Genomic DNA, 12,770 nt, shown 5'->3' with positions numbered 1-12,770 from the left:
TGTAAATGTTACAACATGACATTTATTTGTGAAATCTGTTGACTCATCAACATGGATAGAAAGCTGTTGTTTTTCAGTTTATCACCACAAAACCACTTCAGCATCATGTGATATGTCATCAATACATCGACTTACCATACTGTTTGAAAGTGAAGCCTTTTCAATTTCTCATACTGCATCTTGTCCTAGTATTTTACCCACTGTAATTTTACATGCTGGCATTATTAGATTCTCACCAACTATATGACTTTTCCTTTTCTGGGTAATAAGTGCTGCTACTAAATAACTTGCTTCCTGAATCCTTTTATTGACTGTAGCTTTATTAGCAAAAGCTTAACTCTGTTTGTTTTGAGATTCCAATGGCCATTTAAAACAATCAGCACTTTTACATTTTATGTGGCTGTGATTTGTAGTTAAGTATCAGTTCAATTTTGCTAGAGTCATTGCTACATTTGTAAGTTGTTTGCCACAGACGAGGCACAATGGATTAGGACAACTTGGATCACCAGTCCATGTAAAACCCATTGATAAGTAGCTTTCATTGTGAAGATGGACTTTTTTGTGTCTGTTGTTGCACTAGAGTAGTGAAATGACTCGGGATTGTAATTCTTCATCAAAACCTTATAAAAATTGTCCATAGGCCTAGGCCTACAATCCTCTTCCTTCCCACACCTTGTAGAAGAAAATTAAGCCTGAGAATTAAAGGTTAACAAAATCATGAGAATAGCAGGCTAAGAAGCAAATGGGATCTGTCTGTCTGTCTACTCATACTAATTAGCAATAAGTCCTGTTAGAAATGAAGAACTGGTAACAGACAAATGTAGTAAGTCCTGCTAGTGATAAAGAACTGATAAGCACGGATGTTATGTGTAAGGAGGAACCCTTAGCCCTTGAGGCTATATGACTAGTGACTTGGTTTCTTATGATTAATGGGGAGGTTCCCAGCCTTCAAGGCTACAGGACTGACGGCTTGGTTTCTTCTAATTAATGGGAAACTGATTGTGTATGCCTAATTTTGTGTATGATATGGAAGCATCCTGAACCTTGTCGATAAGGGCTAAGTAGGAACTCTTGACCCCTGAAAACTGCTGAACTTGTATTTTAAGGTGTAAAAGACTGTGCTTGTGCTTGCTTCAGCAGAGTCTCATAGTGGGCTCTCTGTGGTCACGTAATAAAGTAATTAAGCAGAGTACTGGAGTCTGTGTCTTTAAGTCTAATTGGTGATAGTAAATTTCTCTGACGCACCTCCTCTTCAAAAATCGCCACATTGGACCATCTTTAGAATGAAAATTTCCCTCCAATTTTCTGTTACACCGATAGAGTTTATTTGCTCCCATAAGTCAGTTGGCAGCGTGTTCAGTTATCAGCCTAACATTCTCCCCCCGTGCAATACAACACTCATCAATTATCAGCCTACTCTCCTCCTCGCCGTGCAATACAGTGCTCACGAATTATTAGCCTATCGTCCTGACCTCTGTGAAATACAGCGCTCACCAGTTATCAGCCTACCGTCCTCCCCTCTGTGCAATACAGTGCTCACTAATTATCAATGGACTCCCCTATCTTGCATTTAAAAACAGAGAATGGACTCAACCAAATAAACTCCATCCCACTATGCACTGCCCTACTGGGCAGAGTGAACTCTAACGGGATCACTAACACAGCTGCTCAGTCAAGGCCTACTACTGCGAGTGTTAGCATCACACGTTGTGTGAAATTAAAAATGCAATGTTTATTTATTATTGTTTTTTAACCATGATCTCTCGCAGAAGCTCTAGCGATCAGTCGCAGAACCCTGGTTGAGACACCCTGGTCTAATGTCACCATATACTACCCTGAGGTTCATTTTCTTGCAGGCATTCACAGTAAAACAAAGAAATAAGAAAGATACTTTATTGATCCCAGAGGAAATTAATGTCACAATAGCACTATAAGTCACAAAAATAACATGTATTAGAAGAAAAGTAAGAAAGAATAAAAAGATATTTTACCTTAAAAATAAGATGTATAAGATTTACAAATCAAAGATTACAAGATTTATAAGATTTCCAAGTTCACACTGATAAGATGGTAATGCAAAAATTACTGTAATATTATAGAGTAATGGATGCACATTCACACCAGATAAAAAGTAATGGTAGTATTGCACAGGGTGTCCCAGATAACAGGGTGTGGTAAACAGAGCTAAACAGAACTTAAGCAGAGCTCTGGTAAACAGAGGTTAATAACAGTCTAACAGGAGGGGGTCATCACTTCCTCAGCTATAGGTTGATTCATTGTCGAGCCTAATGGCCGAGGGTAAGGATCATCTAGTATAGTGTCCTGTGGAGCAGCGCAGTGGTCTTAGTCTATAACTGAAAGTGCTCCTCTGTTCAGCCAAGGTGCCATGCAGAGGGCGGGAAATATTGTCCAGAATTGCCAGGATTTTCCAGAGAGTCCTCTGTTCTACCACAGCCTCCAGTGTGTCGGTCTGACTCCTATAACAGAGCCAGCCTTTCTAATCCGTTTATTAAGCCTGTTGGCATCACCCGTGTTGATGCTATTGCTCCAGCACACCACCACATAGAAGATTGTACTGGCAACAACAGACTGGTAGAAATCTGAATGAGAGGCCAGCGTACTCCAAAGGACCTTAGTCTCCTCAGGAAGTAGAGTGAATTTGGCCATTCTTGTACACGATCTCTGTGGTATTAGTGCTCCTCTCAAGTCTGTCATCCAAGTGCACCCCCAAGTACTTGTAGGTCCTCATGACATCAATGTCCTCAACATCAATAGTAGCAGGGAGCAGTGCAGTCTTAGTCCTAAAGTCCATCACCATCTTCTTGGTCTTACTGATGTTGAGCTGCAGATTATTCAGCTTATACCATTTGACAAAATCCTCCACCACGGCTCTGTATTCATCCTTTTACCAACCACCATACTTACTGCCTGTGCTCTGTGATTTCCTTTATCCATGTGGTTAATGCACTTCCTTTTTAAGTGTGTTTTTAATTCTCCTTTCATTATAATTTACGTTCATATCTGCCTTGGTTGCATTTCTTTGATTAGCTTTTGAGCTTGTAGGCTAAGCAGGTGCTTTTAAGTATTTCCTGATGGCGCAACAAATGAATATGCCCTGACTTGCTGTATTTCCTTTACTGACAGACAGACCTGGTCATTCGGGATTTTATTCTGTGCAGTAAGAGGGCAGCAACCCAAGTTTCACACTCGGCACACTTAAAAGGCAGGCTCTATATTGCAGGACATTGACTGTGTACTGTGTCTAATTAATGTCACGGCTGTGCCAAATGACACGCATGCTAAAATTCTGCAGTAGTTTTTCACGTGCTAAGTAATTGTGACTTTTCAGTAAAGGCTGATCTGATTTCCATAATACTTCATGTCACACATTTATTCCTAAATAGCATCTCTGTTTAAAATGCCAAATTACTGAGAGTTCAATCCAGGTCTGTAATAATTTTAAAGTAAAATACACTGCAATTGTTAATTTAAATCCATCAGATTTGTAATGTTTAAACCTGCAGAGTAATTTGTAATCTTTGTTAATCCGCTGCCTCACACTGTTTTTAGAAACAGTAGATTTGGAGACACTAATGAAATCCTGATGAATAGGGCATTAATGCTGTCACTACAAAGCACTCTGTTATACAAATATATTCTACAGTTCTCTATCTTTGAAATTACCTAGGATCAATGGTGTTATCGTCAAGCTTGGGTAAGTCATCGTTTTAGCACAGCACAATGAAGGTACCTTATAAAATGACTGTAATTTCTACCCCAACATCTGTTATCCTGTGGCTTTTAAAATATTAGGTTACTTCCTTATGATGAACTAAGAAACAGAAGACAACTTGTAGTGGGTATTTTTGATGGCACCTCTTTGATTGATAGCAGTAATGGCACTACAGCCACAACCTGGTTGTGGTTTAAGCAATGTGTAGTTATATCTGTATACTTTTGAGCAGAAGAGTAAGGCATGGTTGTTTCATTTTTCTATAAAGTAATTAGATAAACAAAAAAAAACATACAGACATCGAGGAATAAAGTCTTCATTCCAGTGTGTTGAAAGAGGCTGCAAGTGGGTCCTGTGAATGTTTAAGTGACATAGGACTTGTTGGTATTTTGAAGTCAAAGAACAAAAAACAAGAAATGGCACATTAATTGGAGAAGGAGGTTTTTTGAGAGTGATTTTGAAAGGGGGTGGGTTACATCTGGGGAAAGAGATCCATCAGAGAGCTGGTGGCAGGGATGAGGGTCATGCAATCAGTGGGTAAGGCGTTGGTGGAACAGAGAAGGAATTTAAATACTACAACAATCTTATTAAAATGGTGGCTGAGAAGATGAAATGGATAGAAAGTAGAAAATGTAAGTGATTAGAGGTTGCAGAGGGTCTAGAGAAAGAATTCACAAATTTCCTCATGGTATAGAGAAAATTATTTCAGCTCATCAAATCTATGCCGATGTCCCCGAAATAATTCACCTTCCATTCTCATCTATTCCTTCTTGTTTTACTCCTCACTTGCACATTGACAAAATTTGCAATATGTAGGAGCCGTGCATCTATTGTAATTTGTTTTGCGCATTTATTATGGTAACTAGTCATATGAGTGGGGCATGGTAAAAGCGAAGGGAATAAGTTACATATCCTTGCTTATTTCGTTGCAGCTTGTAGTCGCTGGGGACCGGCGGATGTCGTATCTTTTGCTGACTGCTCAATGATGCTCAATTATTCTTAGCTTACACTAGGGTATGCTTAAGTTTCATCGCTTCAAGATTGTATGTTTGCTAATTGCTCATAAAGGATTCGGTTTTTGGAGCAATCATTGGAGCTGGGGGCGGATCATGCAAGTATAACAAACCCACAGAATCACAGGCAGCAGCAATTGTTTGGTTCAGTTTGGTTTTGTCGCCACAGCAATATTTAATTCACCTAATACCTAAACATTGTTGAGACGTGGGAGGAAACTGGAGGACATGGAGGAATCCCATGCAGTCACAAGAAGGACATACTAATTCTAAACAGGACTAATCTTCAGAACTTAACCCAAGTCACTGGACTTCTGTGACACCAGCTCTGCTCACTGTGGTACTTACTGCCCAGGAAAGAAAATTGGAAAATGACTGCAGATCACATTGCCCAGATAATCAACCTTGCACACAAATAAATGAAAGAAAAGGTATTGTATTGAATAAGGGAAATCAGGAGAAGTGAATGATTGGAGAGTCAAGAAAGTAATTCTGTCTGAGGCTATAAGAATAGAAAGCATAAAATGCTGAAGTCAGAATGACTAACAATGAAACAAAATATCTGTATATTATCTTTTTCCTTCATTTAATGTTTAAAGGAAATCTGTAAAACTTTTCGGTTAAGGGCTATATTTCTGGCCATATTTCAAAGATCATGCACAGAGATTAAATTTTGTCAGTTTACTAATCATGTAGTCAGTACTTTGACTGTTCTGAAATGATGTGGTGATAGAGCTGGAACAGCTGTGAGAATCAGCTGCATGTTTACATAAAGCAAAGTGACAGATTTGTAGCAGCAACAGTAAACCAAAAATAAGTTGCTGAACACAGCCCAAATCTGGCTTCTGATACTGATCAACTATATTCATAAATGTAATTGTCGTATTTGGTAGTTTGTCATTCTCGGTTTTAAGGACACCAATGACTGTGCAGAAGTCTCCAAGACCCTTTTCTCTTACGTATTGATCAGCCCTTTATACTGGACATAACCTAACTTAATTGGACCGTGTTAGACTATGCTTAAAATCATTTTAATTTCACTTAAAAATATGGACAGGTTTACATCAAAGTTTTCTGTATATTGAGACTTAATGAAGTAAAGGTATTTTGGACTAATGCTGCGTTATATTTTATTTCAGAAATATCGACACTATATGGCAGGACTCTTGGTCCCTCCCTATGGAATTATGGAAACAACACCTGGTAATGACAGTGAGTATAGGCCATTTTCAATAGCTGGAAGATCTTATGCAGAGAAAAATATTAAGATAGCACTAATTTTGTAAATAATAAAAATAGGCAAAATAATAAAACTATTCTGGTGGCATAAACTACCTCTTAAATACAGTATCTTTTCAAGTATAGAATAAAAGAGGCTAAAGTGGCAGGTCTAGTAAAAAAAAAGGGAAGAAAAAAAGATGTCTTCTGGGACTCAGTGTAGGCTTATACCTGTTAAGCAGTCGGCATCAGCTGATGATCATGGGTATGGAAAGTAAACAAATCTCACCACTCCTTAATCAGACCCCTCAGGTGTGTCATCGATGGAAATCTTCCACCTCTTTTGGTGACGAAAACAGGTGTATTTTCCCATCGTGAAGGACCCTCATCTTGCGTGGATTATGTTGAAATCCGCGGAAAGTTCCTTTTTTGACGAACACTCTTCTGACCATATTGAACTCATTTCACCGTCACATGGTCTCAGCTGAGAGGTCCTGAGCGAAGTAAAACTTGTTTCCCTCATATGTGTTATTACACTGTTTAGTGGGAGCAGAAAACAAACTCCTGATCTTGAAATTTCAGGAACCGAATGAGAACCGCTCTGTTCTGGTTTGGTTTCGGCGGTGAACTTTTTCTATAACATTTTTGTTTGTTGAAACCTTAATTCTATTGAGATGGAACTCCATGGCCTGAATGAACATTTATAATAGGCAATACGGGCATACAGTTCAGTGGCTACTTTGATTTTATTTTTATGCTAAGTGGGTTGAGTATATAATGTCCAAGATATAATAAGGTGCATGGTTGATGGACACCACTAGTTGCCTATGGAGTTAGGTTCGCATAGTTTAGCTGCTCCTCCATAGAGTGGATCAGCACAAGCCCTATAGTTTTTTGTTTTGAGTAAGGGAGGGGAAATTCAAGAGTTCAAATGTCTATATGTGTAAATGTGTATGTGTTTTTTGTTTTTCTTTATGTATGTCACGCACCCAATACAGCAGTAATATTTCTTACTCCTTTTCCTGGTATAATTGACGTACTGTATATGGAACAAGCGAGCACTCAGCATATCTTTAATATAAAAGTCACAAGCTGGAATGTTAGGGGACTAAAGAAGTTAACCAAGTTGAAACAGGTTATAAATCGGATCAAACAGCTTAAGTCCAAAATAATTTTTCTTCAAGAAACCCATCTGACAGTCTCAGATATTAAATTGGTACAGAATAGATGGCCTGGCCGAGTAACATATGCAACGTACAACAACTATGCTGGAGGTGTACTTATTCTTATTCATAAAACAATACCATTTCAAACTATGAAAACAATCCAAGACTCATCCAGAAGGTGTGTTATTACGCAAAGTAATATCCTCGCTTTCACATTAAACCTAGTCAGTATATATGGCCCAAATAAGGATAATCCTAAATTTTTTGAAAATTTTTTCCTTACTGTTTCCACTTTACGAGGCTTTTATATCATTGGAGGAAACTTTAATTCCACTTTAAACCCAGCAATGGATCGCTCTACAGGCTCTGATACCTATAAGGCACAAACTAGAAAATTACTAAAACAATACATTGTGGATATAAATTTGGTTGAAGTATGGAGAGAACAAAACCCAGCGAAAGAGAATACTCTTGTCATTCAAGTACATGTAAATCTCGTTCTTGTACTGATTATTTTCTTGTCTCAAGAGAGCTCTTATCAAAGATTAAAAGTTGCTGGTATGATAGCATAGTAATAAGCGGCCATGCTACTATTTCATTAAGTACTCATAAAGAGAAATTTATTCACAGTCCCCCTAACTGGCAATTTCAGGTGAAATGGCTACAAAACCCAGACTTTGTTAAGTTTATGGGAACTAAAATAGATAGTTATTTTGAGTTAAATACAGATCAAACTAGTGCCAGCACGAGATGGGAGGCGTTCAAGGCATATATTAGAGGAGAAATCATTAGTTATACAAGCTCCAAGGCCGAACAACAAAAAATAGAGATGGAAACTTTGGAAAAACAAATTAAATCTTTAGAGATAGAACTAAATGAAAGGGATGATCCAACAAAACAAAGAGATCTGCTACTTTTGAGAGCCAAATATAATAAATTATCTGCTGATAAAGCTGCAAGAAGTTTAATATGGCTGAGGCAATCTTATTCCAATCAAGGAGAAAAAGCTGGGAAACTCTTGGCATGGAGAATTTAAAAAATACAGTCTGATAGAGCAATTAACAGTATAATAACCTCTTCAGGAAGCCTAACAGTAGACCCACTGGAGATTAAAAACAGTTTTAGAGAATTTTATGAACATTTATATAGATCAGAATGCCCCCAAGCCTCAGAAGAACGGGACACATTTCTTGATCAGTTTCAATTCCAGACACTGACAGAAGATGCAGAAGAGGAGTTAGACAGAGGTGTAACAATTGAAGAGATATCACAGGTTATCCAAAATATTAATAGTGGTAAAGTGCCAGGGCCTGATGGCCTACCAATTGAATTCTGCAAAACATTTCAAGAAAAATTACTAGTCCCACTCTTAAATATGTATGATGAATCTTATTGGATTGGAACTCTCCCACCCTCTTTAAGGCTGGCAATGATAATGCTGATCTTGAAACAAGATGGCACTGATTTTGTAGTGGTCTGAAACTAAAAGAATTTCTTTTTAAAACAACAATCTTCTGACTGATTCTTTACAAATAAGTCATGAATAAGGTACACTACAACTGACAGGCTGATTTTTGAAATGGCGACATGCACCTATCTAACTCTGGGACCTCTCAGCCAAACAAGATGTGGAATTAATTCCCAAGTACTGTACTTCAATTTATGAAATACTAAAATCCACATTGAATTGAAACTGTGTGATTTCAAAGAAGTTACGTAGCTATTTTTCAATGAGCCTCTAATATTAACTGCATGCAGCTGTCCTACCTCTTCAATTTCTTGCCATCGTATTTAGGGTGATGGACCTGGAAGAAACGTGTTTGAATCCAGGAATCCTGAGGTTTCTCAGGGAAATGTACTGAGAAAATTTATTCACACTATTGCTCAAGTTTTGGATTCATAGTAGTCAAATAACTTCCAATCTGGAAAAGACAGAACTGCTTTAATAGTAGTTGATCTTGGCTGTTGGAACAGGAACATACCCTAGACAGCAATGATGCACAGAACGAAGCTTACATTGAATTTTCAGATCACCCACTTTCTCCAAGATTCCTTTCCCACTCCAATCAGTGAACCCAAGGTACACTTCTTTATTAATCTTTTCTATCCCTTCCCTGCCCTACTTGGTTCCATCTGTCCATCATTCACATACTTATCTTTCTCAGTTATTTCTCCTTGGTTCAACTTTCCTATCCCCTCGCCCCTTCTGATTTTGGCTGCCTATCAGCCCCTCCTTATCTGGGTCGACCTATCACCTAAAAGCTCCCATTTCTACTCTTCACCAGCCTAATCCTTTCCTACTTTATCTGCTTCCGTTGACTTGCACTTACTGGCCTCTGTCTCAACAATCCTTACCAGTTCTGTACACTTAGTAGCTACTTTGTTAGTTACCTCCTGGACCTAATAAAGTGGCCACTGAGGGTATGTTTGTGGTCTTCTGCTGCTGTAGCCCATCGACTTCAAAGTCTGAGATACTATGCATTTAGAGATACTCTACTGCGCACCATTTTTGTAACGCATGGTTTTTTGAGTTACTGCCGCCTTCCTTTTAGCTTGAACCAGTCTGGCCATTTTCCTCTGACTTCTCTCATTAACAAGGTGTTTTCACCCACAGAACTGCCACTCACTGGATGTTTTTTTGTTTCCTGCATCATTCTCTATAAAATCTAGAGACTGTTGTGTGTGGAAATCCCAGGCGATCAACAGTTTCTGGGATAATCAATCCATCCGCCTGGCACCAACAATCATTCCAGGGTCAACGGCACTTGGATCACATTTCTTTCCTAGTCTGATGTTTGGTCTGAACAACAACTGAACCTCTTGATCATGTTTGCATGCTTTTATGCATTGAGTTGCTGTCATTTGATTGGCTGGTTAGATATTTGCATTCATGAGTTGGTGTACAGGTGTACCTAATAAAGTAGTCACAAAGTCTTGACCCAAAGCATTGACCATCCCTTTGTCATCACATACAGTACACTACCTGACCTGAGGTGTTTTTCCAACAGTGTGTGTTTTGCTGTATATTCCATAATCATGTGTCTTCAAGTCATATGTTAGACATCCTCCCTTATTGACTAACCTTTGTCGATCCATAAGCTCTCCTGCCAGGTTTACCATATTGCAAGCATGCTGGCTTCCCTGAGAATGGCACAAATACATTATAGATTTAAAAACTGAACTTATCAAAGTGTAACTGTTGAAAGGAGAGAAACAAGGCTGAGCAACTTCATGGTTTGTCTAGTTTGGAACTAATAATATGAAGAGGTATTTATGTTGTCGATAGCTGAACGGATGACACTCCATGTATGTGAGGCCTGTCAGTCAGGGTTGACCATGGATGTTGAGTCCTGGCTGTCTAGATACACAAGTCTGGGCGGTACGACATGGAGAGCAAGCTGTTGCCCATGTACCAAGCTCCCCCTCTCCACACAGCTGATGAACCCAAAGGAGTGGCAGAGACCGATACAGTTTGGCACCAGAAGCATCGCAGGAGTTGTTGGTGTGCTTTGAACTCGATGTAGGACTGCCTTAGGGACTCCAGCTTCAGATTTTTCCCTCTGGGTTTACTCCTGAAGCCTTCTCCATGAGTGGGTATAGCCACAAGGCAGTGGAGGTTTGATATCAGAGTTTTCCTTCTCCTAGATGAGCTACCAATCACAGCTGATGAACCCATCTATCCGAAGCACTGGCATTAAGGTGCCAGTAACCTGCCTTTGCCCCCTCTCCAGTCAGGCGAAATGGTTCCACTGGGCTTAGTAGCTAAGCCACATGTGAAGTCCAGGAGCTGGACTTGGTTGTCAGAGGCTGTATGAGTTACACTTAATAAGGAACATTGAATATGTAGTGGGAGTTTATCCTATTACCACCCCCGGCTATAACAACCTTAAGGAGCATGTATGTAAAGCAGATGAAATTCGAGAGAAATTAAAACTAAAAATTTTTGGTGCTAAAAATGGAGAACTAATATAATCCCTGACCAATGAGCTATTGAAATTTTAATTTGGAAAGGTTCCTCCAAATGTTGATTTTAGTGCCCTCTTGTGGTTTAAGGTTCTGCTTTACATAGAATACATTTTCACACAATCGTTATTTCCAAATGTACTGCAATCTTTCTTTAATGTAGATGGTATCCTAGCTACATAAATTCACTGAACATTCTTCTTGAAGTCCACATTCTTGAAGCGCTCTGTCATTTTGATCTTGTATAACATGAGATTAAATATTTTCTTCCAACATGTTTATGCTCAGCTTCTTCATTCGTGTTTTCAAAGCTGATGGAAACTAAATTCCACATCACCATCTTTTTGTGTTCTCAACAATCCAGTTCAATAAAAAGATAAAATTAAAATAAAAAACAGAAGCATCATAGCTGTTTTACATAGTTGGAAATTTTATTTTAAACATTTCAGGACCTCCATGTATCTGAAGCTATAAAAGAAAGAAGACTCGGTGGTTTCTGATGTCAAAATCAAATTTATTATCAGAGTACATACATGGTCGGCTATGTGCGGAACCCAAGGAAATGGGGGAGATCTTAAATAGGTTTTTTGCGTCTGTATTTACTAAGGAAACTGGCATGAAGTCTATGGAGTTAAGGGAAACAAGGGAACAAGTAGTGAGATCATGGAAACTGTACAGATTGAAAAGGAGGAGGTGCTTGCTGTCTTGAGGAAAATTAAAGTGGATAAATCCCCGGGACCTGACAGGGTGTTCCCTCAGACCTTAAAGGAGACTAGTGTTGAAGTTGCAGGGGCTCTGGCAGAAATATTTAAAATGTCGCTGTCTACAGGTGAGGTGCCAGAGGATTGGAGAGTGGCTCATGTTGTTCCGTTGTTTAAAAAAGGATCGATAAGTATTCCGGGAAATTATAGGCCGGTAAGTTTAACGTCGGTAGTAGGTAAGTTATTGGAGGGAGTACTGAGAGACAGAATCTACAAGCATTCAGATAGACAGGGACTTATTAGGGAGAGTCAACATGGCTTTGTGCGTGGTAGGTCATGTTTGACCAATCTATTGGAGTTTTTCGAGGAGGTTACCAGGAAAGTGGATGAAGGGAAGGCAGTGGATATTGTCTACATGGACTTCAGTAAGGCCTTTGACAAGGTCCCACATGGGAGGTTAGTTAGGAAAATTCAGTTGCTAGGTATACATGGAGAGGTAGTAAATTGGATTAGACATTGGCTCAATGGTAGAAGCCAAAGAGTGGTAGTAGAGAATTGCTTCTCCGAGTGGAGGCCTGTGACTAGTGGTGTGCCACAGGGATCAGTGCTGGGTCCATTGTTATTTGTCATCTATATCAATGATCTGGATGATAATGTGGTAAATTGGATCAGCAAATTTGCTGATGATACAAAGATTGGAGGTGTAGTAGACAGTGAGGAAGGTTTTCAGAGCCTGCAGAGGGACTTGGACCAGCTGGAAAAATGGGCAGATGGAGTTTAATACAGACAAGGGTGAGGTATTGCACGTTGGAAGGACAAACAAAGGTAGAACATACAGGGTTAATGGTAAAGCACTGAGGAGTGCAGTAGAACAGAGGAATCTGGGAATACAGATACAAAATTCCTAAAAGTGGCGTCTCAGGTAGATAGGGTCGTAAAGAGAGCTTTTGGTACGTTGGCCTTTGTTAATCAAAGT

At 39.1% G+C, this 12,770-nt stretch overlaps 1 protein-coding gene across 10 annotated transcripts in view; it reads left to right on the top strand.

Moving 5' to 3' along the window:
- Nucleotides 1–12,770, top strand: part of rapgef4a (Rap guanine nucleotide exchange factor 4a) — a 304,993-nt gene that overhangs the window by 137,801 nt on the left and 154,422 nt on the right. For 9 of the 10 annotated variants that reach the window (XM_072261862.1, XM_072261861.1, XM_072261860.1 and 6 more), the window contains one exon: nucleotides 5,886–5,958. In XM_072261862.1, the coding sequence (XP_072117963.1) occupies nucleotides 5,886–5,958 (73 nt within the window). Of the gene's footprint in view, nucleotides 1–4,724; nucleotides 4,748–5,885; nucleotides 5,959–12,770 lie in introns of those variants that run through there. The other variant, XM_072261866.1, reaches the window with a different exon arrangement.

Source organism: Mobula birostris, chromosome 6 (genome assembly GCF_030028105.1).
Source record: "Mobula birostris isolate sMobBir1 chromosome 6, sMobBir1.hap1, whole genome shotgun sequence".
Taxonomy (NCBI): domain Eukaryota; kingdom Metazoa; phylum Chordata; class Chondrichthyes; order Myliobatiformes; family Myliobatidae; genus Mobula; species Mobula birostris.
Note: the sequence above shows the minus strand (reverse complement) of the source record. Positions and strands in the feature narration are given on the sequence as shown.